The following is a 27,397-nucleotide window of genomic DNA, read 5'->3' as shown; positions in this document are numbered from 1 at the left end:
GGAACGCCCTCCCACCAGGTGTCAAAGAGAAAAACAACTACCAGACTTTTACAAGACATCTGAAGGAAGCCCTGTTTAGGGAAGCTTTTAATGTTTGATGCATTACTGTATTTTAATATTTTGTTGGAAGCCGCCCAGAGTGGCTGGGGAAGCCCAGTCAGATGGGCAGGGTAATAATAATAATAATAATAATAATAATAATAATAATAATAATAATCTTGTCTTTGAACAGTAAGGTAGTTTCTAGGGGCATTCACAGACCTCCCCCTGGTCTTCATCCAGACAACCAAGACACATTGTTAGAGCTCAGAGATTGACAACTAGGTGTAAGCTATAGGGGTCTGTGCTTTAATTCATTTATTAAATGAGTTTCTAAACTTAATATAAAATATCTAAGCCAGGAACAAGAATATATAAAAATATACAGGATAAAACCAGCGATAAAGCACAATACAAAATCCTCCCTTTTGCAGACCTAGCCATGAGTTTAACGTTGATTGCATGAACTATGCTAGCCAGATTATCCCTGTTTAAGTATGCTCACAATTGCCTCAGGAGGCAAAAGGTCTTATGGCTGCCCAACTACTTGTTTTGCATTCCTTTTTTGTATGTGCATCTCAGGTTTAGTTTTCCACAAGGCCATAAATCTAGGCTGCACCACTTCAGACTGCAGGTGGTAATTACTTCAGGCTTCTTTGTTTGTTATTATTTTTCAAATCCCTCCCAGTCAAGAGACTTAACATGCCAGCAGGCAATGAGAGATGTTCTAGCTTGGCCAATATTGCCACTTGTTAGTCTTCAATGCAGAGGGAATCTTTTGTATGTCACCAATGGAAGCAAAGGCTCAGAAAAAGCTCAACATGGAGGCCAAATGGCCGAAATATTGGGAAATTTTGGAACAAGAGGGAGATAAATTGAAATTGCAGAGCTTTGAAAAACTAAAAGACAAAGTGCGAGATTGGCTTCATTATTATCAAATAATGGAGGCATACAATTTGGACAAGAAAATTGGCTTCCAGGTGGAAAAATCAAAATTGGAAACAGAACTCTTAGATCCCAAAACTAAGATTCTGTCAAGAATGTATAGTTTGCTGTTGAAATGGAACACTCAGGATGCAGTGGCGTAGCGTGGGGGGTGCAGGGTGGGGCCGGCCGCACCGGGCGCAACATCTGGGGGTTAGGGTTAGGGGGCGCAAATCCACGGGTTGGGGGCACAAATCCATGGGTTAGGGGGCGCAAATTACTTGCCTTGCCCCGGGTGCTGACAACCCACGCTACGCCACTGTCAGGATGAAATGGTGAAATCTGCTATGATTAAATGGGCACAAGATGTGGGACACAACATTATGCTGGCTGACTGGGAACAGTTATGGACCACAGGTATGAAGTTCATGGCATGTAATGCCTTAAGAGAGAATATTATGAAAATGATATATAGGTGGTACATGACACCAGTCAAGCTTGCAAAAATATATCATTTGCCTGATAATAAATGCTGGAAATGTAAAGAGACTGAAGGTACATTCTTTCACCTTTGGTGGACGTGCCCAAGGATTAAGGCTTTCTGGCTTGGCCACTATTGCAACTTGTTAGTCTTCAATGTAGAGGGAATCTTTTGTATGCAGGTGAATTCTGTCATCTGACCAAGCTGAGGTGGTGCAGCCCAGACAGAAATATTGCTTCCTTCCTCAGTGGAAAATGTGGCTTTTATTCGCACTCTGCTAATGTGGGCAAAGCCCAGTTCCTTCCAACACACTCTTGTTTCCTCTTTTTAGCACAGGCTCTACTTTAGCTCTCATTTCTGCTTAACTCTCTGTTTAACTCACTCACTCACAACCCACACAGGCAATGAGCAACCTTCAGATGGCTCTATTTTTAGGAAACCATCAGAATGTGCCTTTAATAGCACCTCTGGACTGTATTAGCAATTCTCACCTGCCAATTGCTGCATGTAAAAGCTACTGTTAAAGGCACAGCTGCAGAATCGGAGTGCAAATTTGGCAACTCCACAATCTGCAACACCTGTTGCAACAGGTTTTCAATTGTTGATTGAAGATGTAAATCGCACTGATGCAAGACCAGTGGGTTCGCCTTTTTGCTACCTCTTGCATTGGACACCTGTAAAAGATTGTGTGCAACTAGGTTCTACTCAGAGAAGACCCATTGGAATTAATGGGCTTAGGTTAACCAAGTCTATAAATACCTTGGAGTAGGACTAAGGTTGGCTACAACTCCAAATTATTTCTCAAAAACAAAACAAACCCTGTGGTGGTATTTTTATAGTCCTTGTGAAACCTTAGACCACAATATTTTTCTTAGTCAAGGAGACAGTTTGTGGATTGGTATACTTTTATCATGCACAAAAGATTTTGTGGGACCTCCTCCACCTTACAAAATGTTTTGGTTGCTATGTTTGCATGTGGTAACTAGAATTGTCACACAAATGGAAGCCGCCCAGAGTGGCTGGGGAAACCCAGCCAGATGGGCGTGGTATAAATAATAAAATTATTCTTAAATATAAATATTTAAAGGATGTAAAAATCTGACCTCATGTCTTGGAAAGGGTAGATGGGTTTTTATTTTCATAGAATCATAGAACTGTAGAGCTGGGTCATTAGTCCAACCTCCCCACAATGCAGGAATATGCAGCTCCCCCACACAGGGATCGAACCTGCAACCTTGGCGTTATCAGCACAACTGAGCTATCCATTTTGAGCTATATGCATTCTGAATAAACAATATTGTTTATTCTGTAATATGAGGTTGTGTTGTTTTTTAAAGAGACACTCTTTTTATTGCTTTGGAAATTGCGAGCTGGGTGGGTTAACCTTTAAATGTGAACTCGATCAAAATTCTCCCTAGTCACAAGATGCTTTGGGTGGAATTCAGCAGTCACTCTGACAAATGCGCCATCTGCACAAACTTTGCAGCTCATCAGATGAAAGGATCCCTTTTCTCCTTCTCCAGCACACTCTTTTGGGGGTCCTCCTGAATCTCACCACGCCAATTTGGGTGGTGCCACTGAAGGCAGTGGTGTAGAGTGGTTGGAGGCCACAGGGGCAACAGCCCCTCATGCAAAATTTCAACACCCCTGCCCCAATACAGCTGCGTGTTTCCAATGCTGGGCTCTCTTGAAAATGGCTTCTCCATGTGAACCAGGAAGTGACCTCTCAAGACAACAGAAAAACTATTCTATGCTTATCTTGGCAGCTACGATCTCCTGGGCAACGCAGACTCCGTTAGGCAGTTGAAGTTGAATGTGCATGGATACTCTGCCCGAATCTCTTCCATCTACCCCTCAGCACAGCCCCGGGTGCTGGCAACCTATGCCAAGCCACTGGTTGACGGGGCCTGTTAAATGACTCTCTCCCTTTGTTGCAGCAAATTAGCATGGCTACCCCTCTGACGGGACGCGGGTGGTGCTGTGGGTTAAACCACAGAGCCTAGGACTTGCCGATCAGAAGGTCGGTGGTTCGAATCCCCACGACAGGGTGAGCGCCTGTTGTCGGTCCCTACTCCTGCCCACCTAGCAGTTCAAAAGCACGTCAAAATGCAAGTAGATAAATAGGTACCGCTCCAGCGGGAAGGTAAACGGCATTTCCGTGCACTGCTCTGGTTCGCCAGAAGCGGCTTAGTCATGCTGGCCACATGACCCGGAAGCTGTATGCTGGCTCCCTTGGCCAATAAAGCGAAATGAGTGCTGCAACCCCAGAGCTGGTCACAACTGGACCTAATGGTCAGGGGTCCCTTTACCTTTACCCCTCTGACATTTGCTGTGTCCACAGCTGAGGCTTCCCCAGATTCCAGAAGATGTGGGAAGGGACATGTCTGCCTTGGCCTAGACTAGCAAGTTCTATAGTATCAGCATCTGGTAGGAAGCCAGTGTGGTGTAGTGGTTAGAGCCATTCCAGACTTCAACAGGTAAGACCTGGTTCAAATCCCCATTCGTCCATGAACCAATCACCTTATTCCGCTGAAGACCATTTATTTCCTTGGCTCAGTTGTTTGCTGACCTGTCTTTTTTGCTCTGCTGGCACCCAAAACCCAGATCAAAGTAAAAAAATAGAGTGGACAAATGTTCCAACGAGTGCCAGCCAGGAAGCTGCTGTTAATCAATTGCATAAAGCCGACTTTGCCAACCTTGTGCTTTCCAGGTATTTTGGACAACGGATCCCATCAGCCCATCTAGCACAGGTGATGGGAGCTGTAGTCTGAAACATCTGGAAAGCAAAAGGTTGGGGAGGGCTGGCAAAGCAAACTAGCTCCAGCTGTTTGAGTACTATATCATCAGTGTTCCCGTTCATCTGATTTTTGCCAATCAACCCAGATTTTCTCTGCCTTGCATTTCTGGGTATCTGAACAGACCACCCACTCACAGCAGACCCTTTTTGTCACGTGATGCTGTTTCCCCAGCTATTTAAAACAGCTGGGGCTTGTTCTCCTAAAACTGCAGAGGTGAGATTAGGCAGAAGAAAACGTTGCTTACTTGTCGGCCGGACTCCTGCAAGAGTGTCCCATGGATTGTGTGAGTTCCAGGTGCTCTCTGGTATTTAGCATAGGAGACTGCAGGGAGGCTGCAGTATAAACTGCTGGGACTAAGCAGTTCTAGAAACCTGAAAGTGTTAATAGGTAGCTTGTTCTTGCAGGAGAAGAGTAAGCTTGTTTCCTAGGTGACAAGTGCTTGTTTCTAGTTCCTTGCTAAATATTGTTGGTGCTTTGTCAGGGTGTGTGTGTGTCCTGTAATGCAATACAGTGGTACCTCGGGTTAAGTACTTAATTCGTTCCAGAGGTCTGTTCTTAACTTGAAACTGTTCTTAACCTGAAGCACCACTTTAGCTAATGGGGCCTCCCACTGCTGCTTGGCCGCCAGAGCACAATTTCTGTTCTTATCCTGAAGCAAAGTTCTTAACCTGAGGTACTATTTCTGGGTTAGCGGAGTCTGTAACCTGAAGCGTATGTAACCCGAGGTACCACTGTACCATCAATACACACAAAGCTTTCTGGAGCTTAGAAAAAGACTCTGTCCCTAGCACCTTACAGTCCAAAAATCTGCCCATGGGAAAGTCAAGTACAGTGTAATTTAATGGGAAGTGGGTGCATAAATGTGGTTTTGTATTATAAGGAAAAACTGCTCCCTTTCCCTTATGGGGTATTCCGGAGACCGTATGGAGTCCTTAAGTGGGTTCCCTATCGGTAGGAGAAAATAAGAGGCCAACCAGAGAATATTGAGAAGCAAAGCAGCTAGTAAGCCTGGTCTTTATTAAAGGGACTGTCACAACAGGGTCCCCACTCATTACACACAGGAGGGAGGCGAACCCTGAACAATGGTGCACAAGCCCTTATATAGACTTTTGAAATTGTGCACCCTGGTGGTCTACAGCAGAAATCTTGCCTGCCAGGATACCTGATAATGGTCACTGATTGCTTTACCTGGGCAGCCTGGCCATTCTTTTGTGATGGTAAATACTTTAGTTCAGGCTTCTTCAACCTTGGCCCTCCAGATATTTTTGGCCTACAACTCCCATGATCCCTAGCTAGCAGGACCAGTGGGCAGGGATGATGGGAATTGTAGTCTCAAAACATCTGGAGGGCAGAGGTTGAGGAAACCTGCTTTAGTTCCTGAATCCAGGTCACAGGCTCGCCCTATTCAATACACAAATACGGCCTTAAGACAGGATTTGCAAGCAAAAAGACAATGGGAAGGCTTTCCCTATTTGCCTCCCTTACTGCAGAGAAATATTTGAGGAGAGTCAAAATGGCTTCAGGATTGCTCTATTTCAGACACATGGTTCATATATTTAGATATGTGTGCATTTATGAATATTCATTCTATATCAGAGACCTTAAAATTCTTATAACAGTGTGCTCAAAGGGGAATGGGTTTGAAGTAAGGACTTCACAGAAAATGTGGGTTTGGCAGAAATGCATATTTGAGTGAATTGGTCCAATTGATCTGTGGTGTTATTTATTCACAGTAGTTTTACATTGCCCAGTGATGGAGTTCTTGGGACCAGCTCCATCTTTTTTAAATGAACAAGGAATAAAGGGGGGGGGGCGGAAGGAGGAAAACTCTGGAGGTCCACTGGAGTTCAGCCTTCTGACCCTAAGCAGCTAATAACTCCTGAAAAAAAAGTAGAAAAAAGTCAGTTCCTGAAAAGCTTTCCTACCCTTGTCTAACAAATGAGATGAGTACTTTTCCGAGCACAATTCATAGTGTTGGTGCTGACCTTTAAAGCCCTGAACGGCCTCGGTCCTGTATACCTGAAGGAGTGTCTCCACCCCCATCGTTCAGCCCAGACACTGAGATCCAGCGCCAAGGGCCTTCTGGCGGTTCCCTCATTGCTAGAAGTGAGGTTACAGGGAACCAGGCAGAGGGCCTTCTTGGTAGTGGCGCCCGCCCTGTGGAACGCCCTCCTATCAGATGTCAAAGAGATAAACAACTACCTGACATTCAGAAGACATCTTAAGGCAGCCCTGTTCAGGGAAGTTTTTAATATTTAATGCTGTACTGTTTTTAACACTTGATTGGGAGCTGCCCAGAGTGGCTGGGGAAACTCAGCTAGATGGGTAGAGTATAAATAATAAATTATTATTATTATTATTATTATTATTCATGTGCTTCTTGTTTATGGACTCATAGCCGGCTGCTTCCTTTTCTTCTGTATTGTAGGCTTTATGTCCTAATCTTGAGGCGTGGGATGAGCCTTGCTCCAGCCCAAAGACTGTAAGAGCACCAATTCCCCTTCCTCCGCTGAATCCCGCCGTGTCACCGCCGCAGCTCAATTTGTGTCTGATTTCTCTTTCTGCAGAAATTGACTGCCACTGAATTTGAACTTGAGCAAGGGGACACCATTCAAGTGAAAGGGATGATTTTGCCAGGTGCCAAAGAGTATGTTGTTTTTGTGTTCTTATTTCCCTCCCCGCCAATTTTTATTTATCGTTTTCATTTTTACACTTGAAACGATAACAACGCTTCACTTTTAAAAAAAGAAAAACAAACCACAATTAATATCCACTCCACTTCCACCCATTCCATTCTTCGTTTTGCACATTCTAATTTCCCCCTACATCTTATTCTTTCTCAACTTTATATCTCAATATTTCTTACTGCTGAATTTATTTTGTTACTGTTAACTTTTTGATAGGTTTACAATACACTTCCAAATAATCTATAAAATATTTAAAGTCTTCTTCAAATACTCCCTGCCCCTGTTCCCTTGTTCTATTTGTCAGTCTTGCCATTTCTATATATTCTATGAATAGAATAATTTAATCTATTCATCTGTATCTGCCCTTAGGGTGAAAGGTGGGTAAGGAATAAAGAACCAGCAGCATGTGTCTCTATCCTGTCATTCCTGTGTTTGGATGTGTTTTTCCACGAACTATCTTGGATCCAAATTCAGAAACAGAATGACCTAGCTTGAGGTTGAATCCTGACAAGTCAGAAGTACTGTTTTTGGGGGACAAGAGGCGGGCGTGTGTGAAGGACTCCCTGGTCCTGAATGGGGTAACTGTGCCCCTGAAGGACCAGGTGCGCAGCCTGGGAGTCATTCTGGACTCACAGCTGAGCTGCCCATGGAGGCGCAGGTCAATTCTCTGTCCAGGGCAGCTGTTTATCAGCTCCATCTGGTACGCAGGCTGAGACCCTGTCTGCCCGTGGACTGACTCGCTAGAGTCATGCATGCTCTATTATCTCTTGCTTGGACTACTGCAATGCGCTCTATGTGGGGCTACCTTTGAAGGTGACCCAGAAACTACAACTAATCTAGAATGCGGCAGCTAGACTGGTGACTGGGAGCGGCCACCGAGACCATATAACAATGGTCTTGAAAGACCTACACTGCCTCCCAGTACGTGTCTGAGCACAATTCAAAGTGTTGGTGCTGACCTTTAAAGCCCTAAATGGCCTTGGTGCAGTATACCTGAAGGAGCGTCTCCACCCCCATTGTTTGGCCCGGACACTGAGGTCCAGCGCCGAGGGCCTTCTGGCGGCTCCCTCCCTGCGAGAAGCCAAGTTACAGGGAACCAGGCAGAGGGCCTTCTCGGTAGTGGCGCCTGCCCTGTGGAACGCTCTCCCACCAGATGTCAAAGAGAAAAACAACTACCAGACTTTTAGAAGACATCTGAAGGCAGCCCTGTTTAGGGAAGCTTTTAATGTTTAATAGGTTATTGTATTTTAGTGTTTTGTTGGAAGCCACCCAGAGTGGCTGGGGAAACCCGGCCAGATGGGCAGGGTATAAATAATAAATTATTATTATTACTATTATTATTACTAGCTGCATTTTAAGCCTGAGAAGAGCATTCCCAGAGCACTGACTAACTTTTAAAGCAGTGGATCCCTTTCGGAGGCCATCTTCCAACATGGGTGTAGTCAGGATTTGTGTTTTGGGGGGCAGGACCCCCACCTGTCATCATTCTCTGTCTGGCACTGTCTAGAAGATTTGGAATGAACTGTCTCAACAACCATTGTTTTAAGTTACTTTCTTTTGACCCCAAGTGTTCAGAAAAACCTGTCAAAATCTTTCTACCATTTCTACTGTTAGTTAAGTTAGCTATGCCACTGCCCCTTGAGGTAGTTTGTTCCAGCTCTTGCTGTTTCTAAATGTATGATGTGAATGTGGCCCTTCAGTCCCAAGTTCGAGTTGTAGAGTTGGAAGGGCAGCGGCGTAGCGTGGGTTGTCAGCACCCGGGGCAAGGCAAGTAATTTGCGCCCCTAACCCCTAACCTGCCGCCGCTGCCAGCTTCTTCTTGCTGCTGCCTGGGCTGGGGTATTTACGGTAAGGTAGCCACGGCGGCGGCGGCGGGTCCGTGTCAGGTGATCTGAGGCGAGTTGCCACTGGCGCTGCCGCCCAAACGACGCTGCTTGCCCGGAGGAGGAGGAGGGCAGAGAGGCGAGGAAAATGCAACATGGCCCAGCAGCTGCAGCAGCAGCGGTGGCGGCGGGGCTGTGAGGAGGGGCTGCCTGGCGCACCCTCCGCGGCCCTGATGCGCGGGGACTGTGGCGAGCGCTGAGAGCCGCTGCCTGCCAGACGCCTTCAGCCCGGACGCGTTCACAGCTCATCGGTTCCGCGAGACATGGGGCTCTGCTACAGCCTGCGCCCGAGACTCTTCGGTGACTCCAGAGGCGGCGAGCGCACCCCCCCAGATGTTGCGCCCGGTGCAGCCGGCCCCCCTGCACCCCCCACGCTACGCCACTGTGGAAGGGGCCTTAGAGTCATCTAGTCCAACCCCTGCAATGCAGTCACCAGTAACACTTTCACCCTGAGTTCATGTTTTCCCTCCCTGCATTGGTTATCCTCTTAAAGGTTTTCCGTCAATCTGGGCGAAGACTGTGAAAATCTCGTCCTTCACTTCAACCCACGCTTTGACAACCAGAATGACACGAGCTCCATTATCTGCATGTCCAAAAAACATGGGGTGTGGGGGAAAGAAGAGAGGATAACCGACTTCCCTTTTGAGAAAGGTGGCAAATTTAAGGTGAGCACTTAGCTGTATATCATAGACTCTTAGAACTGGAAGGGGTCCTAGGGTCATCTAGTCCAACAATTCAGGAATCTCAGCCAAAGCAGCCATGGCAGAGGGCCACCCAACCTCTGCTTAAGAACCTCCAACGAAGGAGAGTCCACAACCTTCTGAGGGCATCTGTTACATTGCTGAGCAGCTCTTAGCCTCCAGAGCAGGAGAACACAAGCTTGTTCCATCCTCTGATATTTGAAGATGACTATCCTATCTCCTGTTGACTTTGTCCATGGAGTTTTCTTGGCAGGGATACTGGAGTGGCTTGCCGGTTCCTGCTCCAGGTGGATCACGTTTGGTCAAAACTCTCCACTATGACCTGTCCATCTTGGGTGGCCCTGCACGACATAGCTCATAGCTTCTCTGAGTTATTCAAGCCCCTTCACCATGGCCAGGCAGTGATCCCATGGACTGCAAGAAGACCAAACCTATCCATTCTTAAGGAAATCAGCCCTGAGTGCTCACTGGAAGCTGAGGCTCCAATACTTTGGCCACCTCATGAGAAGAGAAGACTCCCTGGAAAAGACTCTGATGTTGGGAAAGATGGAGGGCACAAGGAGAAGGGGACGACAGAGGACGAGATGGTTGGACAGTGTTTTCAAAGCTACTAACATGAATTTGACCAAACTGCGGGAGGCAGTGGAAGACAGGAGTGCCTGGCGTGCTCTGGTCCATGGCGTCACAAAGAGTCGGACACAACTAAACAACAACAACAACATCCTATCTCCTCTCAGTCTCCTCTTTCCTTTTTTTTATATAATATTTATTAAGGTTTTGAGAATTACAAAAAGAAAAAAGAAAAATTGAACATGCAAAGACAGAAACAAAAACAAAAACACTACATAAAACATTAAATTAACAAAACAAAACAAAAACAATTAAAAACACTTCCAATATTTTCAAATCTTAACTTTCATACACTTGTTTCATTGACTTCCTCAACGCCTCCCTTTTTGTATTCCACTTCAATTAACTATTTCAGCAAGTCCTTTCCATCTTCATCTATTTTCTATCTTAAAGGTAATTTTAACATATTGTAACCTAGTTTTTCCCCTTTTGATAGATAGTTAATGTATACCTAGTTCCTTCTAACATTTCTGCCAAAGCCATATAGCTTCATTCCACCTTTTTTTCTAACATTCATTAATTTTACAGTATTTCCGTAAATAATCTTTAAACTTTTTCCAATCTTCTTCCACCGACTCTTCTCCCTGGTCTCGGATTCTGCCAGTCATTTCCGTCAGTCTCCTCTTTCCCATGCTAAACATACCCAGCTCCTTCAACCATTCCTCATAAGGCTTGGTTTCCAGACCCTTGATCCATCTTGGTTGCCCCCCTCTGCACACATTCCAGCTTGTCAACATCCTTCTTAAATTGTGGCACTCGGAACTGGACTAGATCAGCAATATCAAAGGTTGTGTGTGAATGGAGCAGGCAGGTGTGTGGCTTCTGCAGGGGGTGGTCTCTGTGGAGGGAGTGTTTTGAGGGTGCTGAACCTGCAACCCTCCAGATGAAATTGCACTCCCAGCTCCCATCAGCCCCAGCTAACATGACCGGTAGTCAGCCACAATGGGACCAATAATCCAGCAACATCTGGTGAACTCCAGGTTCCCCTGTGAACGGGGAGGGGGGGGGAGAGACTTCCTTGTAACATAGCAGGGTTCAGTTTATGTGTGCAGAACAATGGTTGGGGGTCTGGCATGTGTGAGCAGTACTTGTATGGGATTTTTAAACTGCGTGTTAAAAACCAACCCATCATTGCCTATGGAAATCTAGCTTGTAAGTGGGCCTCTCTAATCTCTGTTGGGAGGGACTTTCTCAGAATTTGGGTCCCTAATATCTAATGCGTAGCTTTAGATACCACCTTGCCAACAAAGGCCCGTATAGTTAAAGCTATGGTTTTCCCAGTAGTGATGTATGGAAGTGAGAGCTGGACCATAAAGAAGGCTGATCACTAAAGAATTGATGCTTTTGAATTCTGGTGCTGGAGAGACTCTTGAGAGTCCCATGGACTGCAAGAAGATCAACCCTATCCATTCTGAAGGAAATCAGCCCTGAGTGCTCACTGGAAGGACAGATCGTGAAGCGAGAGGAGGCCCCATTAGCTAAAGTGGTGCTTCAGGTTGAGAACAGTTTCAGGTTAAGAATGGACCTCCGGAATGAATTAAGTACTTAACCCGAGGTACTACTGTACTTTGGCCACCTCATGAGAGGAGAAGACTCCCTGGAAAAGACCCTGATGCTGGGAAAGATGGAGGGCACAAGGAGAAGGGGACGACAGAGGACAAGATGGTTGGACAATGTTCTCGAAGCTACCAGCGTGAGTTTGACCAAGCTGCGGGAGGCAGTGGAAGACAGGAGTGCCTGGTGTGCTCTGGTCCAGGGGGTCATGAAGAGTCGGACACAACTAAACAACTAAACAACAACAACAAGCTTCTGGTGCAAACAAGCAATGCATCACTAGCAGAAAATTGACCCATACCAACAGGTTAACCTGGATTAATAGCATTTATTTAACTCTCTGTAGATAAGAGTAAATGGGGGTGCAAGGCAATTCTGATGTGCCCTAGACTGCCACACTTGGGGTCAGAACAGCCTGGGGTGCCCTTGCAGGAACCATTCCTTTAAAAGCTTTCAAATGCTGCCTGGGACGTGTGTTTTGTTTTTAAAGTGTGTGGTGTCCCCCGCTGGTCATGATTATTCCTTTTATTTCTTGTAGCTTTCCTTCATTCTTTACACTTATGAGATCAAGCTGCAGCTGGCAGACGGCCATGACATCTTCTTCCCCAACAGGCTGGGCCTGGAGACCATCAAGTACGTTGCGGTGGAAGGAGACGTCAGGATCAAAGCCCTCAGATTTCTCAGATTATCCTAGTCCCAAGTCACTGTTGTCTTGTTACATGTCTGAATAAACACAGCTTGTGCTCTTCAATACATGTCATTCCACATGGTTTTATTTTGTAAGAGGGAGGAAGGGGGCAATTTTCAGGCCAGGAGCTGCTGCCATTATTATTATTATTATTATTATTATTATTATTATTATTATTTACTCTGCCCATCTGACTGGGTTTCCCAAGCCCCTCCAGGTGGCTTCCAGCACATATAAAAACATAATAAAATGCCAAACATTTAAAATGTTAAGAGTTTTCAACATACGATACAATAAGAACCCAACTAGCGTAAAAAAAAACCAACAGAAAATTAAGGATAAAGGAGCAAAAGAGGAAAGAAAGAAAGAAAAGAGAGAAATAAATTAATATAATAAAACACCAAGAGACGATAGAGAAGAAGAGGAGTTTGGACTTGATATCCCGCTTTATCACTACCCGAAGGAGTCTCAAAGCGGCTAGAGAGAGAGATATAGAATCTCCTATCACACTTGTTTCTTAATTTTCAATCTGCATACAGAGAATTTAATTCTCCCAGCGCTTCCTCAGTCTCACCCCCCCAAAAAAATCACTCTAGCTTGCCTCTCAAACGGCTCCCTTTCTCTTTGGTCTATTACCTCTCTGAATCTACCTTCATTTATCCTGATTATATGTCCTCAGAGATCAAAACATTCATATGAATAACATTAATTGAGAACCATAAAAAATTAAAGATCTTTGGGAATGGGTGGGGGTGGGGGTGTTGAGGAAAAAAGCCTTTGAGGGCCACATTCCACTGGTGAGTTGGGGTTGGGGCCCAATATAGATTGAGGAACAAATGGAAGTTTTTCCTTTATGGCTTCTGTGCGCACACAGGCAGAGCACTTTGCAGCAGTAGACCCTACCCCAAAGCGACGGGTCAGGCCGTAGCTTAGACATGGAATGCCTGCTCTACATGCACAAGGTCCCTGGTCCAATTCTTGGCTCAATTCTCCGGGTAGGACTAGGAATGTCCCTCATCCGAAACCTTGGACAGGCTCTGCCAGTCAGTCAGGGCTGGATTTAGGTTTGATGAGGCCCTAAACTACTGAAGGTAATGGGGTCCTTTATATGGGGCAGCTGTCTACCAGCTCCACCTGGTACGCAGGCTGAGACCCTACCTGCCCATGGACTGTCTCACCAGAGTGGTGAATGCTCTAGGTATCTCTCGCTTGGACTACTGCAATGCGCTCTATGTGGGGCTACCTTTGAAGGTGACCCGGGAACTACAACTAATCCAGAATGCGGCAGCTAGACTGGGAGCGGCCGCCGTGACCACATAACACCAGTCTTGAAAGACCTACACTGGCTCCCAGTATGTTTCTGAGCACAATTCAAAGTGTTGGTGCTCACCTTTAAAGCCCTAAACAGCCTCAGTCCAGTATACCTGAAGGAGTGTCTCCACCTCCATTGTTCTGCCCGGACACTGAGGTCCATGGCCGAGGGCCTTCTGGCAGTTCCATCTCTGCGAGAAGCAAAGCTACAGGGAACCAGGCAGAGGGCCTTCTCGGTGGTGGCGCCTGCCCTGTGGAATGCCCTCCCATTAGATGTCAAAGAGATAAACAACTACCTGACATTTAGAAAGCACCTGAAGGCAGCCCTGTTCAGGGAAGCTTTTAATGTGTGACATTTTGATGTATTTTTAATTTTTGTTGGAAGCCGTCCAGAGTGGCTGGGGAAACCCAGCCAGATGGGTGGGGTACAAACAAACAAACAAATAAAATGTCCAACTGTCCTTTGTCAACAACCAATTATCACTGTTTTTTTGTATTGAATATATGCTATATGGTAATTTATGGACCTAACAGGTATCTAAAGCCATTTGCATATGCAGATTGTAGACACCTTATATATAGAAATGAGCAAACCCATGATATTTTAGGGAGCAGGCTAGCAGGCGGGGCCCATTACTTACATCACAGGAGCCTACACAAAACAAAACACTGTTGCTGTATGTACCGTAGGTTTTATTTTATTTGTTTTTTATCTTCTATTTTGGAAATGTACATCCAGTTTCTTTTTCCTTAAAAAAATTCTGGGCCCCCAAAAGAGTGGGGCCCTAGGTTATAGCTTATTTAGCTTATATGTAAATCCGGCACTGCAAATGGAGCCGTGCACTGTCTACTCAGAAGTAAGTCCCACTGTAATCAATGGAGCTTACTCCCAGGTAACTGGGTAAAGACTGGGTAGCTTTATACTGCAATCCTAAGCATTTTTACTCAGAACTAATTCCCACTGAGTTCAATAGGATTTACTCTTTGGTATGTTCCTGAGCATTCTCACAGTTTCCATCATTTTTATTATTACTATTACTACAGTATATTCTACCTCTCTCCCTGACAGCGACTCAAGGCAGCTTTCAGCTAAAATTTGATTTCATTCCATTTATCTGCGGAAGCTGTTGTATACGATCCCTTCCCACATTTATTCCCTTCTTCACATTTATTCTTGACAACACTCCAGCTAGGTAGGTTACCTGGAGTGCTTGTAATTGGCTCAAGGCGATGTAGATGTGTGTATTCAATCTATGTGTTTGGCGAGATCTAATGCAGGAGTAATAATAATAATAATAATAATAATAATAATAATAATTTATTTATACCCTGCCCATCTGGCTGGGTTTCCCGAGGGAGAAGAGGATGTCCCCATTTTCATCAGAGAAATTAGCTAAGGCTGTGTTTAAAATAGTGCTTTTGCGGGCCCATAAAGTTTGTTGGAATAAGCAACAGACTGCAATGTCCACTGTGCTGAGAGAATATCAGCCACCAAATGGTTATTGAACCTAAGAACAGAAAGCCAAGTGGCCCTTCTACATTTTGTGCTTTGCTTTCTCTTTAAGCTTTCCTGCTTCTTTCTGCTGTATCCCAGAAATGCCTGCTGAAATTAAAAGTTTACAGCAGAGAACCAGCTTCCAGCACCACCAATCAGGAGCACTTTGCTGCTGCAGGCCCATAAAAGCTATTTACATCTAAATCTAATTTAACTGGCTAGCCGGCCTTTGCTGCTTGTGCTGCTTTCCAAAATTCAAATCAAATCAAAGAAGCAATGACCAGATATTTCAAGGAGCCCAAGGCAGGAGGCTGCTGAGATCAATTGCACATTAAGAAGTAGCATCAGCTGTTTGAGTTTACGATTAGTGTTTCCATTCATTTGAAAGCCGCTAGCTTCCCACCCCATTGACTGATTTTTCCTCCTTGCGTTTCTGCCGGTCTTCACTCAGAGGATAACCTTTTTTGTCATGTGATGCAATTTCCCCAGATATTTAAGGGCAGCTGGGGAGTCTTTGCTTAAACCTTTTAAAAAGCAGTTGGAAGTGGCTTGATTTATTGAATCTCAGAGAGAAGAAAGTATTGCTTACTTGCGAGATTGTATCATGGAGACGGTGAGTCCCGGGTTCTCTGTTGCTGCTGTAAGACTAGGAGACTGTTGGTATTGAGGTGGTAATACAAGCAACAGACACTGAACAGGACTGGAAACCTATCAGCTTGGGAATAAGTTAATAGTTATCAGCTAGGAAACAATCTATGTGTGGCACTTCTAACCTTCCCTGTCTTCTTGCTTCTGGTTTCTTACTAAATTCTTTTTTTGCATTTTGTCAGTGGGACTCTCCTCTGTTTTTGTTTGTTTTTTAAAATTTAATCTTTTTTTGATGCAAACAACAACTGCAAAAGACACAACAAAAACCAATAATAACACAATTTGACAATTCAGATTTAAATACACTGATATACCTATGACTGCATCTTTTTAACAATATTTCCCCACCTCTCTCTCCTCCCCCCACTTCCCCCCACTATCCGCCTTATCACTTAAATATTCATTCCAGATTTCTTCGTATTTATCCATTCTTAATTTGCGTCGACATGCAATTCGTTCATATGTAGCTAATCTGTCCATATTATCAAACCATGTGCTCAATGGAATCTTTTTCTCTCCTCTGTTAATGAAGAGACCGTATTATCAAAATGCGTGGTAATTTCCAGCATAAATTGAAAAGATGGGTCCCACCGAACTTACAAACAAAGGTTTACCTGTGGGAGAAGCAAGTATAATGTGATTTTAGGGGATGGAGGTGTGCAAATGTAGCTTTTCATGCTCAAACGGCCCAAGGCAGGTGCCTGTGAGGGGGCCCAGACTCTGAGCTTCTATTCTAAAAAATAGAAATCTCTAGCCTACTAGAAGGAAAGTTATAGAGCAAAAGGTGCAGGTACCCTTCTAAGCAATTTCTGCGAGGTAATGTTAGCCTGGCTCCTGCTGCCTTGCAGTGTTTTTAACCAGTGAGTGAAGTCATTTTTTAATTATTATTTCATAAAATTTATATACTGCTTGATTGTAGGAAACTTTAGTGTAGTTTACCCTGCTCTGCCCCCCTATGACAAATGAGATACAGTGGTACTTCTGGTTAAGTACTTAATTCGTTCCGGAGGTCCGTACTTAACCTGAAACTGTTCTTAACCAGAAGCATCACTTTAGCTAATGGGGCCTCCTGCTGCTGCTGCGCCACTGGAGCCCAATTTCTGTTCTTACCCTGAAGCAAAGTTCTTAACCTGAAGCACTATTTCTGGCTTAGCGGAGTCTGTAACCTGAAGCGTATGTAGCCTGAGGTACCACTGTATTACCTATGTTCTTGTCTATTTGTTTGTTGCTGGCTGCATCCTTTGGTCCTGTCTTGTAGAAATTAGGAAGTCTTCTCCACCCATGACTCATGGGCTCAATTTGTTTCCTGGCCAAAGATTGTAACAGCACTAATTTCCCCTCTCCTTTCCTCTGTCTCTCCTAAATCTCACCATGCTATCGCTATGGTTGAAAATCTGTCTGGTTTCCCCTGCCGTAGAAGCTGATTGCTACCCACCTTCAACTTCTACATGGAGACACGATTCTAGTGAACGGGAGGTGCTGGGAAGATGCCAAAAGGTAAGATGAGAAGGCGGGGAAGTGTGTTCCCAGGACACACCAAGACGAGGCAGTTGCTATCAGGACTGCAGTGGTGAGGAACCTCAGCCTTGGGGCAGGATGCGGCCCTCCATCTCTCTCTGTCTCTGGCCCTCAGAACTGTCTCGGACTGCATATTTCCCTGGCCCTGCTCCACACCCTTCCTAAGTATTCTGGCCTGGCTGGAATGTGTCCTTGAACTCCGATATGCCTCTTGCTCAGATGCAGAGAGGTGTGACAATCTGCATAGAAATTATCTCACTGTACAAAGGTAAAAATTGCAACCAATGTTTGCCTCTGGCATGTTGCGCTGACCTGGAAAACGTTAATCCCCCTCCTTGCTGTTCTAGTGTGCACATGAAATCTTCCTCCTTGCAATCTGAACTCATTGGTTTCATTCCCACCCTTTAGATCAGGCTTCCCCAACCTGGTGCCCTCCAGAACTGAAATTCCATCACCCCTGACTGCTGGGTATGCTGGCTAGGGCTTGTCCCAAACATCTGAAGGGCACCAGGTTGCGGAAAGATGTTCTTTAACCAACAAAATACAGTTGGGACGGCTGATCTGCCAATCCTTTAAAACATGTGCAGGTGGGGAACACATAGCCCCCTTGACCATTTTTTCTCTAGGTTCTGCTTACCCTGCTCGGTCCCAATAATAATAATAATAATAATAATAATAATAATAATAATAATCTATTATTTATACCTTGCCCATCTGGCTGGGCTTCCCCAGCCACTCTGGGCGGCTTCCAACAAAACATTAAAATCCAGTAATGCATCAAACATTAAAAGCTTCCCTAAACAGGGCTGCCTTCAGATGCCTTCTAAAAGTCTGGTAGTTATTGTTCTCTTTGACATCTGGTGGGAGGGTGTTCCACAGGGCGGGTGCTACCACCGAAAAGGCCCTCTGCCTGGTTCCCTGTAACCTCACTTCTCGCAGTGAGGGAACTGCCAGAAGGCCCTTGGCGCTGGACCTCAGTGTCCGGGCTGAACGATAGAGGTGGAGACGCTCCTTCAGGTATACATGACCCGAGGCCGTTTAGGGGTTTAAAGGTCAGCACCAACACTTTGAATTGTGCTTGGAAACATACTGGGAGCCAGTGTAGGTCTTTCAACACCGGTGTTATGTGGTCTTGGCAGCTGCTCCCAGTCACCAGTCTAGCTGCCGCATTCTGGATTAGTTGTAGTTTCCGGGTCACCTTCAAAGGTAGCCCCACATAGAGTGCATTGTGGTAGTCCAAGCGGGAGATGACCAGAGCATGCACACTCTGATGGAGGCAGTCAGCGGGCAGGTAGGGTCTCAGCCTGCGCACCAGATGGAGCTGGTAGACAGCCACCCTGGACATAACTTTCTGCAAGTTGTTAGCCCTCATCTGCGGTGGAGGGATAAGAATGCCAGCTTACATTGCAAGGTTGTTGTAAGTCCTACATTGCAGGGGTTTGGACTAGAATGATGATCCTTTGGGTCCCAACTCTACAATTCTATAAGAAGCTATTTAAGGGTGAATGTGGGGTTGGGAGGTTGGCATGAGTTAAGTAACTTAAGAGCTACACAGAAGGAAGCCACAGCAAGCAGAGAGTAGGCTCTATCTTGCCACCCCATTAATATACACCAGGGGTCAGCAAACTTTTTCAGCAGGGGGCCGGTCCACTGTCCCTCAGACCTTGTAGGGGGGCTGGACTATATTGGGAGGGGGGGAATGAACGAATTCCTATGCCCCACAAATAACCCAGAGATGCATTTTAAATAAAAGGACACATTCTACTCATGTAAAAACACACTGATACCCGGACTGTCTGCGGGCCGGATTTAGAAGGTGAGTGGGCCAGATCTGGCCCCCAGGCCTTAGTTTGCCTACCCAGGATATACATTCAGCTCCAGGCAAACAAAGACTTCATTACAGTGGTACCTCGGGTTAAGTACTTAATTCGTTCCAGAGGTCCGTTCTTAACCTGAAACTGTTCTTAACCTGAGGTACCACTTTAGCTAATGGGGCCTCCTGCTGCCGCTGCGCTGCCAGCGTGTGATTTCTGTTCTCATCCTGAAGCAAAGTTCTTAACCCGAGGTAGTATTTCTGGGTTAGTGGAGTTGGTAACCTGAAGCATATTTAACCCAAGGTACCACTGTATTCTCTGCAATCTAGAACTTTGCTTTATAGCGAAGAGTTCTCACGAAACCTAAATCTTTGGGCTGAAGACGTCCTAGCTGCATAGGCCATATATCAATACCTGGTACTGGGGGCCTGTATTAGTTGCTCTGCTGGTTTCACTCTGTATCCTTGCTTCGTATCTGTTATCCTCGCCAAGCTTTGTTGTGAATCTGGGCCAAGATTGTGAAAACGTCGTCCTTCACTTCAACCCCCGCTTTAACTACCAGACCGATGTGAACGTCATTGTCTGCAATTTCAAGAAGCTGGGGAAGTGGGGGAAAGAGGAGAGACTAAACTTCTTTCCCTTTGAGCAAGGCGGCAAAGTCAAGGTGAGCACTTGGCAGAAGTGGGGTGGGTGGGTGGTTTCTCTGCAAGTCCTGGTTCCATTATGGTGGAGGTACGCTGGGGGGGGTGAACTTGTGGCCCTCCAGGTGACATTGCGCTCCAAACTCCCATCAGCCCCAGCCAGCTTGCCCAGTGGTCAGGCACGATGGGGCCAGCAGTCCAACAGTACTTGGAGTGCCTATGTACAGGAGAACTGGAACCCCACTGTGTGTCTTCTTCTAAGATCTCACCTTCCCGGCTGTTTCTTAGCCAAGCTGGTGCCTTCCAGATTTGTTTTTCTCAGGCTGATGGGACTTGTCATCTGGAAGATGAGGTTGGTGTGAAAAGGTAAAGTTAAAGGGACCCCTGACCATTAGGTCCAGTCGTGACCGACTCTGGGGTTGCGGCGCTCATCTCGCTTTATTGGCCGAGGGAGCCAGCGTACAGCTTCCGGGTCATGTGGCCAGCATGACTAAGCCGCTTCTGGAGAACCAGAGCAGCGCACGGAAACACCGTTTATCTTTCCGTCGGAGCGGCACCTATTTATCTACTTGCACTTTGATGTGCTTTTGAACTGCTAGGTTGGCGGGAGCAGGGATTGAGCAATGGGAGCTCACCCTTTCGTGGGGATTCGAACCGCCGACCTTCTGATCGGCAAGTCCTGGGCTCTGTGGTTTAACCCACAGCAACACCCACGTCCCTGAGGTTGGTGTAGACAGTCCTAAACTCACAAGTTCACACCAAGTCAACCAACCCTCCTAGGCCATCCTGCTAGCTGCCCTAACAATACTTTGGCTATTATGATCCCCTAATCTAGCTAGAGGGACATGGGTGACGCTGTGGGTTAAACCACAGAGCCTAGGACTTGCTGATCAGAAGGTCAGTGGTTCGAATCCCCGCAACAGGGTGAGCTCCCGTTGCTCGGTCCCTGCTCCTGCCCACCTAGCAGTTCAAAAGCACGTCAAAGTGCAAGTAGATAAATAGGTACGTCCGGCAGGAAGGTAAACAGCATTTCCGTGCGCTGCTCTGGTTCGCTAGAAGTAGCTCAGTCATGCTGGCCACATGACCCGGAAGCTGTCTGCAGACAAATGCCGGCTCCCTCGGCCTATAGAGCAAGATGAGCGGCGCAACCCCAGAGTCATCCGCAACTAGACCTAACAGTTAACCTTTTTAATCCAGCTAGAATTGCAACACAGAACCTACCTGGACCCTTAGCTCTTCCTTGGCGACCCTTCTTTGGTGGGGAGAGAGGGCTTTTTCCCCAGGTGTGTCTCTAACATTCAAAGGCCTTAGCTGGCATTTTATGGGGCCCGGGTTTACACCTTTACCTTTATGTCCCCACCCCCAATCTTTAGTTGGAGTACAGGGCTGTTTTGCAAATTTTATTGAATCTAACGTTTTATCATATTGTACTTTTTGCCTGTGCTCATGATAATAAAACATACTTAAGACCCCCTTTTTTGTAACAAGCTACTAACCAGGTTCACATTCATATAATGATACCCACCACCCCCAGTGTTATTCTGGATTATTCTGGTTCTGTGTGAATAAGTGTTGCAATATGGCCTCAGTACAGTCATGCAGTGGTGCCCCGCAAGACGAATGCCTCGCAAGACGGAAAACCCGCTAGACGAAAGGGTTTTCCGTTTTGGAGGTGTTTCGCAAAACGAATTTCCTATGGGCTTGCTTCGCAAGATGAAAATGTCTTGCGAGTTCCTGCCAGTCCCCCCCCCTTTTTCTAAGCCGCTAAGCCGCTTATCAGCTGATCTGCTAAGCCGCTTATCAGCTGATCCGCTAAGCCGCTAATAGCGCTAAGCCGCTAAGCCGCTAATGGGCTTGCTTCGCAAGACGAAAAAACCGCAAGATGAAGAGACTCGCAGAACGGATTCTTTTCGTCTTGCGAGGCACCACTGTACCTTGGTTCTCGAACAGAATGGGTTCCGGAAGTCCGTTCGACTCCTGGAACCATTCAAAAACCAAGACGCGGCTTATGATTGGCTGCAGAGGCATCCTGCAGTCCATTGGAAGCTGCGCCAGACGTTCAGCTTCTGAAAGTCGTTCAAAACCCGGAACACTCGCAGATGAAGGTGATAGACTATATGGGACTAGCAGAAATGACCGGCAGAATCCGAGACCAGGGAAAAGAGTCGGCAGAAGAAGACTGGAAGAAATTTAAAGACTATTTGCAGCGGTATTGCAAAATAAATGGACATTAGAGGGATGTTGGACAGAAATTAAGTGGTTACCAGCTGTAATGTAAAGGTTGAGTAATAAGTTATAATAAGTTATGATAAGTTATATAAGGATTTGCTGAGTTAAGATTGAACTGGAATACAAAAGGGGGAGGTGAGAGGTGGTCTGGGAAATAAGTTAATGGAAAAAAAAAATGGAAATTATTTTAACTTTTTCTTTTCTTTTAACTTTGTATTTCGGTATTTTTGTCATTTTTTGTGTATTTTTGTTTTTCTTTTTGTTTTCTTTTTATCAATTTGGAAACTCTAATAAATATTTACAAAAAAACAAAAAACAAAACCCGGAACACTCACTTCCGGGTTTCAATCATTTAGGAGCCGATTTGTTTGGGAGCCAAGGCATTTGAGTTCCAAGGTACGGCTGTACAGTCTTTTAATGGGTAGTATTAACATGTAGTATTAACATGTAGAGGGACGCAGGTGGCGCTGTGGGTTAAAGCCTCAGCGCCTAGGACTTGCCGATCGAAAGGTCGGCGGTTCGAATCCCTGCGGCGGGGTGCGCTCCCGCTGCTCGGTCCCAGCGCCTGCCAACCTAGCAGTTCGAAAGCACCTCCGGGTGCAAGTAGATAAATAGGGACCGCTTACCAGCGGGAAGGTAAACGGCGTTTCCGTGTGCGGCTCTGGCTCGCCAGATGCAGCTTTGTCACGCTGGCCACGTGACCCGGAAGTGTCTCCGGACAGCGCTGGCCCCTGGCCTCTTAAGTGAGATGGGCGCACAACCCCAGAGTCTGTCAAGACTGGCCCGTACGGGCAGGGGTACCTTTACCTTTACCTTTACCTTATTAACATGTAGAGTTAAGACAAGTCTGGCTCTTGGGCTTTGGAAGGGCACAAACTCAGCCACCATGAAGAGCCCTGCAGTCAAAGCAACTCATGATGCTCTTGCACAAGACCTGGACGCTGAATGGTCAAGTCGGAACGTCTCCAGAATGACTGCCATTCTGCTAGAAGTTTTCAAACGCCATAGGGCTTTGTAAAAAGTGTTTCGTGTCCAACGCCAGTTGTGATTCCTCCTTCTGCTTCTTTCAGATCTCCTTCACCTTTCTTTCTTCAGAGATAAAAGTCTTGGCAGAGGGCCACGAATATACCTTCCCCAACCGTGTGGGCCTGGATGTCATCAGCTACATAGCAGTGCAAGGAGACATTAACCTCAGAGTCCTCAAACTTGTCCCCCCTCGTCCTGTGGATGAATAAATTCAATTGTGTTATTCAGAGAAAGGCCGCGTCGCATGTTTTGATTTTAAAATGGGAATGGTGAACCGTTTTTTGAGGGCCTCATTCTGTCTAGACAGCTTCCAGAGGGCCGCCATGTGGGAGCAGTTGATTGGGTCAGAGGCCCAACGCATGGGAATTTCACCTTTCAGGTTTCTCTGCACACTCACCCAACCTTCTCTGGTCCTATATCCAGGACACCAAGAGGAATGGTCAGATTTCAAGGACACATTGAAGGCAGGCAAAACTCATGGAATACAGAGTAATAATAAATTTATTATTATTATATTATATATTTTTAATATATCTTAATTTAAAATACCGGTAAATACATTTATGAGAAATGAGACGTACACACAAGTAAACAAACATACAATCAAACGAACAAATAACAGAAAAATCAAACCAACCACCACACTATAAGATACAAGAAGATTAACATAATTATAATACTCCTGATACTGAAATTTAAAACTGACTTCCAGTTTATCTATCCATTACTTTATACCGCACAGTTACATATTTCTTATAAAATTGATGATGATGATTTGTACCCCACCCATCCGTCTGGGTTTCCCCAGCCACTCTGGGCGGCTTCCAACCGAATATTAAAAACACAAGACAGCATTAAACATTAAAAACTTTCCTAAACAGGGTTGCCTTCAGATGTCTTTTAAAAGTCAGATAGTTGTTTCCTTGACATCTGATGGGTTGGTGAGGGTTGTGGCCTAGGCATACTTCCAAGGGCCAGATAAGAGGGTCCTGGGGGCCACATTTGGCTCCCTGTCCTGAGGGTCCCCACCTGTATTTTATAACATCTTTGGGATTATGCTCTTTTGCTTTTGGTTGACAGCAAAGAGGAAGCCATGATCCCCTCTGCCGGGGTTTCCTGAGTCATTGACTTCAAACATTTCTCTCTCTTGGGGGCCATCTTGATAGAGGCCCCCCCTCTGTACGAAGCAGCATCAAAGGTTGTTCTCATCTGAAGTGGGAGGGGTGGTGTGTTTACTGTGCAAAACTGCATCAAACATACAAAACGGGATTCAGCCGCAGTTTTTTTGGATTTTTGTTGTCCTCTTTAGTTAGCTAAGGCTTGCATGTGATGGCACATGCAAACTTAGATGTTCTTCTGTGACTTTCTGCTTGAATTGTGGCAGTTCAGTATAAATGGGAGGGTATCTTAAATATCATTCAATTTGGTTCTACAAATGCATTGCTATGTTTTTGAGAGAAGCGAGGCCAAGTCGCTGCTGCTGCTTTCTCTTTTCTCTAGAGTCAAAGAAGCCTACTATTAGTTCCTTTTGCTCCCCTAAAATGCAGTTTACAAGGTGTGTTCTTGTTTTCCGAAACATAACTGCTAATAACTAATGCTGAGTGTGCCACCTATTGGCTGAAGCAAGTTGCAGGTCTTATTAAAGGACTTGCTTTTTATATTTCGATGTGGGAGAGCTAAACAACCCTCTCGTCAGCACCACCTCCCTGGGGAGTTTTAAAGTAAAAATAAAGTAGTCGGGAGGAGTTCATTTGAAGGCTTACCAATAATAATATACCCCACCCATCTGAGTGGGTTGCCCCAGCCACTCTGGGCAGCTTCCAGCCCTCGTATCTACGGGACCGCCTCTCCTGGTATGCCCCACAGAGGACCTTAAGGTCCATGAATAACCATAGTTTAGAGGTCCCGGGCCCTAAGGAAGTCAGACTATCCTCCACCAGGGCCAGGGCCTTTTCAGTGATGGCTCCAACCTGGTGGAATGCTCTGTCCCATGAAACTAGGGCCCTTCAGGATTTAACCTCCTTCCGTCTGGCCTGTAAGAGAGCTATTCCACCTGGCCTTTAATTTGAATTTAGCCTGATCTTTTATTTCCCTTCCCTTCTCTTCCCTCCCCCTCCCCTTTTATGAAGATTGTTGTGTATTGAGTCAAAGGATTTTATATCTGTATTATTATTGTCTGTAATTGCATTAGGGTAAAGTAACTGCCTTTTGGTTCCAGAGGGTACAGCTACTATTGGTTCATTTAAGCTGCTGTATTTGGATCCTCTGTCTTATTGGTTGCCTCCAAAAGGCAGGACTGTGATTGCCTGATATTGTTCCCTCCAAAATGTATCCTTTCTAGCTAGTTCCCTGTCCCTATAAATGTAGCTCTCCCCTCCTCAAGTCTTAGTCTTGTTGCTTTAATAAAGAAGTGTTGCTAGAGAACTGTCTCCAGCATATTATGTCAAGAGAGCTGAAATCACAAACCCCACGTCACAACAACTGGCGACGAGGTTGGGATCCGGAATGCTGAGGAGCGGTTAAACGCAGCCCTGCCTCAGAGTCCGGATTGTAGCTAAGAACAAGACTCACTGGCCAGCTGAGAAGACGACCCTGCGCACAGGACAATGGAGAGTCCAAGGGTATTGGAGCCCTTCCAGCCATCAGGGCCCCACACGTGGGAAGACTACGTCGAACGCTTCGAGTTTTTCGCAGTGGCTCAAGGGATCACCGATGCCAGCAAAAGAAGGGCCACATTCCTGAGCTACTGTGGGCCTGAGATCTTCACGCTGGCCAAGGCATTGCTTGCCCCAGCGAAGCTAAGTGAGACATCTCTCAAAGATATTCTTGCCTGCCTAACAAGCCATTTAGCGCCTACTGAGACCAAGATGGCCCGGCGGATGGAGTTTCATAAGAGGCAGCAGCGTGCTGGGGAGTCTGTATCTGCATTTCTAGCTGAACTGCAGAAGCTCGCTCAGCACTGCGACTTCCAAGATCTGGAAGAGACTGTCCTGGATCGGTTTATCGGTGGTCTGAGCAGCAAGAAAGCCAGAAGACGCATCATGGCCAAAGAAGAGGTTACCCTTGCTTCAGCCTTGAAGGAGGCCACCGCCATGGAGAATTATGAAAGAGAGGAGCTTGATGCCAGTCGCAGGGCCCCTAAGCCACAGATAGAAGTTGCGCATGCCATGGACGAGCTAGAGGCTACTCCGAGCCAGAGCCCAGTCCGTGGGGTCGAGTCAGTGCGTCAGGCCTGCACAGTGCGCAAAGATCACCGAGGCAGGTGCCCTGGTTGTGGCGGAAACCATGAGCGGAAGAGTTGTCGTTTCCGGGATGCTATGTGCCGGACGTGCGGAAAGACAGGTCACATCGCCAGGGTCTGTAGATCGGTGGCGTTGGGAGCGACTGGAGCACCTAGACTGGAGCATCGCAGATCGCCCACAGCAAACCATGTTCTAAAGGACTGCCACTACGTAATGGAGATCAACGGGAGGGTCGTGCAGTTTCCAGCGCAAGGCAAGGCACACGTCAAGGTGAAGACTGAGGGTCAGCTATGCGACATGGAGGTGGACTCCGGATCTGGATTCACTATCGTGTCAGACCAGACCGCGAGGACATTCTTCCCCAGGGGTAAGTTGCCCCCTCTGGAGCCCTTCCCGGCAACTTTGCAGTCATACTCAGCGGGCCGCATCCATGTCATGGGAATGTGTGCCGTGAGAGTACAGTTCCGGGACAAACAGGCGGTACTCAAACTGGTGATTGCGAAGGGCAGTCGCCCCAGTCTCCTGGGCACTGACTGGTTCCCCGCCCTGGGACTGAGTATATCAGGGCTTAATTCAATCCAAACCTGCCCTGAGATGAGCGAGGCATTATGCAAAGAATTGGCTGGTCTCTTTAATGGAAAACTGGGTTGTTATAAAGGGCCCCCAGTTGACTTCGAATTGGACCCTGGGGTGGCCCCAATCCGACTCAAACCAAGGCGAGTGCCATTTGCACTGCAACCCAAGATCGAAGCAGAGCTGGATAAATTGGTCAAGCAGGGAGTTCTCTCACCCGTGGACTCCGCTAAGTGGGAGACTCCAATCGTCACACCCCTTAAAGCAAATGGGGAAGTCAGGATCTGTGCTGATTACAAATGTACTATCAATAAGGCACTCAGGGGAAACTCATACCCCATTCCAGTCGTATCACATCTGTTGGCTAAACTGGCTGAGGGCAAGGTGTTTGCCAAAATTGACCTGGCACAAGCTTACCAACAGCTGCCAGTAACCCCACAAATAGCGGAAGCACAGACTATTGTCACACATAAAGGGGCGTTCAGAGTTAACAGGTTACAATTTGGAGTTTGTGT

At 46.2% G+C, this 27,397-nt stretch overlaps 2 protein-coding genes and 1 long non-coding RNA gene across 4 annotated transcripts in view; 2 read left to right on the top strand and 1 right to left on the bottom strand.

Moving 5' to 3' along the window:
* LOC307224490 overlaps window positions 1-3,572 on the bottom strand; it is a 45,524-nt gene extending 41,952 nt beyond the window's left edge. The window contains exon 1 of the long non-coding RNA XR_013842577.1: window positions 3,399-3,572. This is a non-coding gene — a long non-coding RNA (uncharacterized lncRNA). The remainder of the gene's footprint in view (window positions 1-3,398) is intronic.
* Window positions 3,573-4,469: 897 nt separating this feature from the next.
* Window positions 4,470-12,433, top strand: LOC307224387 (16 kDa beta-galactoside-binding lectin-like). Of its 2 annotated transcripts, XM_079991252.1 has the most exons (5): window positions 4,470-4,525; window positions 6,671-6,724; window positions 6,810-6,889; window positions 9,306-9,477; window positions 12,236-12,433. In XM_079991252.1, exons 1-5 carry the CDS (start codon window positions 4,517-4,519, stop codon window positions 12,389-12,391), a joined length of 471 nt encoding a protein of 156 aa, XP_079847378.1. In that variant the 5' UTR covers window positions 4,470-4,516; the 3' UTR covers window positions 12,392-12,433. The 2 variants fall into 2 exon arrangements, with proteins under 2 accessions (XP_079847378.1, XP_079847379.1); XM_079991253.1 differs by lacking the exon at window positions 6,671-6,724 and having other exon boundaries at window positions 4,477-4,525.
* Window positions 12,434-15,748: 3,315 nt separating this feature from the next.
* Window positions 15,749-23,276, top strand: LOC307223789 (16 kDa beta-galactoside-binding lectin-like; the record flags this gene model as incomplete). Its single annotated transcript, XM_079990092.1, has 4 exons — window positions 15,749-15,804; window positions 17,257-17,336; window positions 19,664-19,835; window positions 23,112-23,276. Exons 1-4 carry the CDS (start codon window positions 15,796-15,798, stop codon window positions 23,274-23,276), a joined length of 426 nt encoding a protein of 141 aa, XP_079846218.1. The 5' UTR covers window positions 15,749-15,795.
* Window positions 23,277-27,397: the final 4,121 nt, after the last annotated feature.

This window comes from Podarcis cretensis, assembly GCF_951804945.1.
Source record: "Podarcis cretensis genome assembly, chromosome: 9".
NCBI lineage: Eukaryota > Metazoa > Chordata > Lepidosauria > Squamata > Lacertidae > Podarcis > Podarcis cretensis.
Note: the sequence above shows the minus strand (reverse complement) of the source record. Positions and strands in the feature narration are given on the sequence as shown.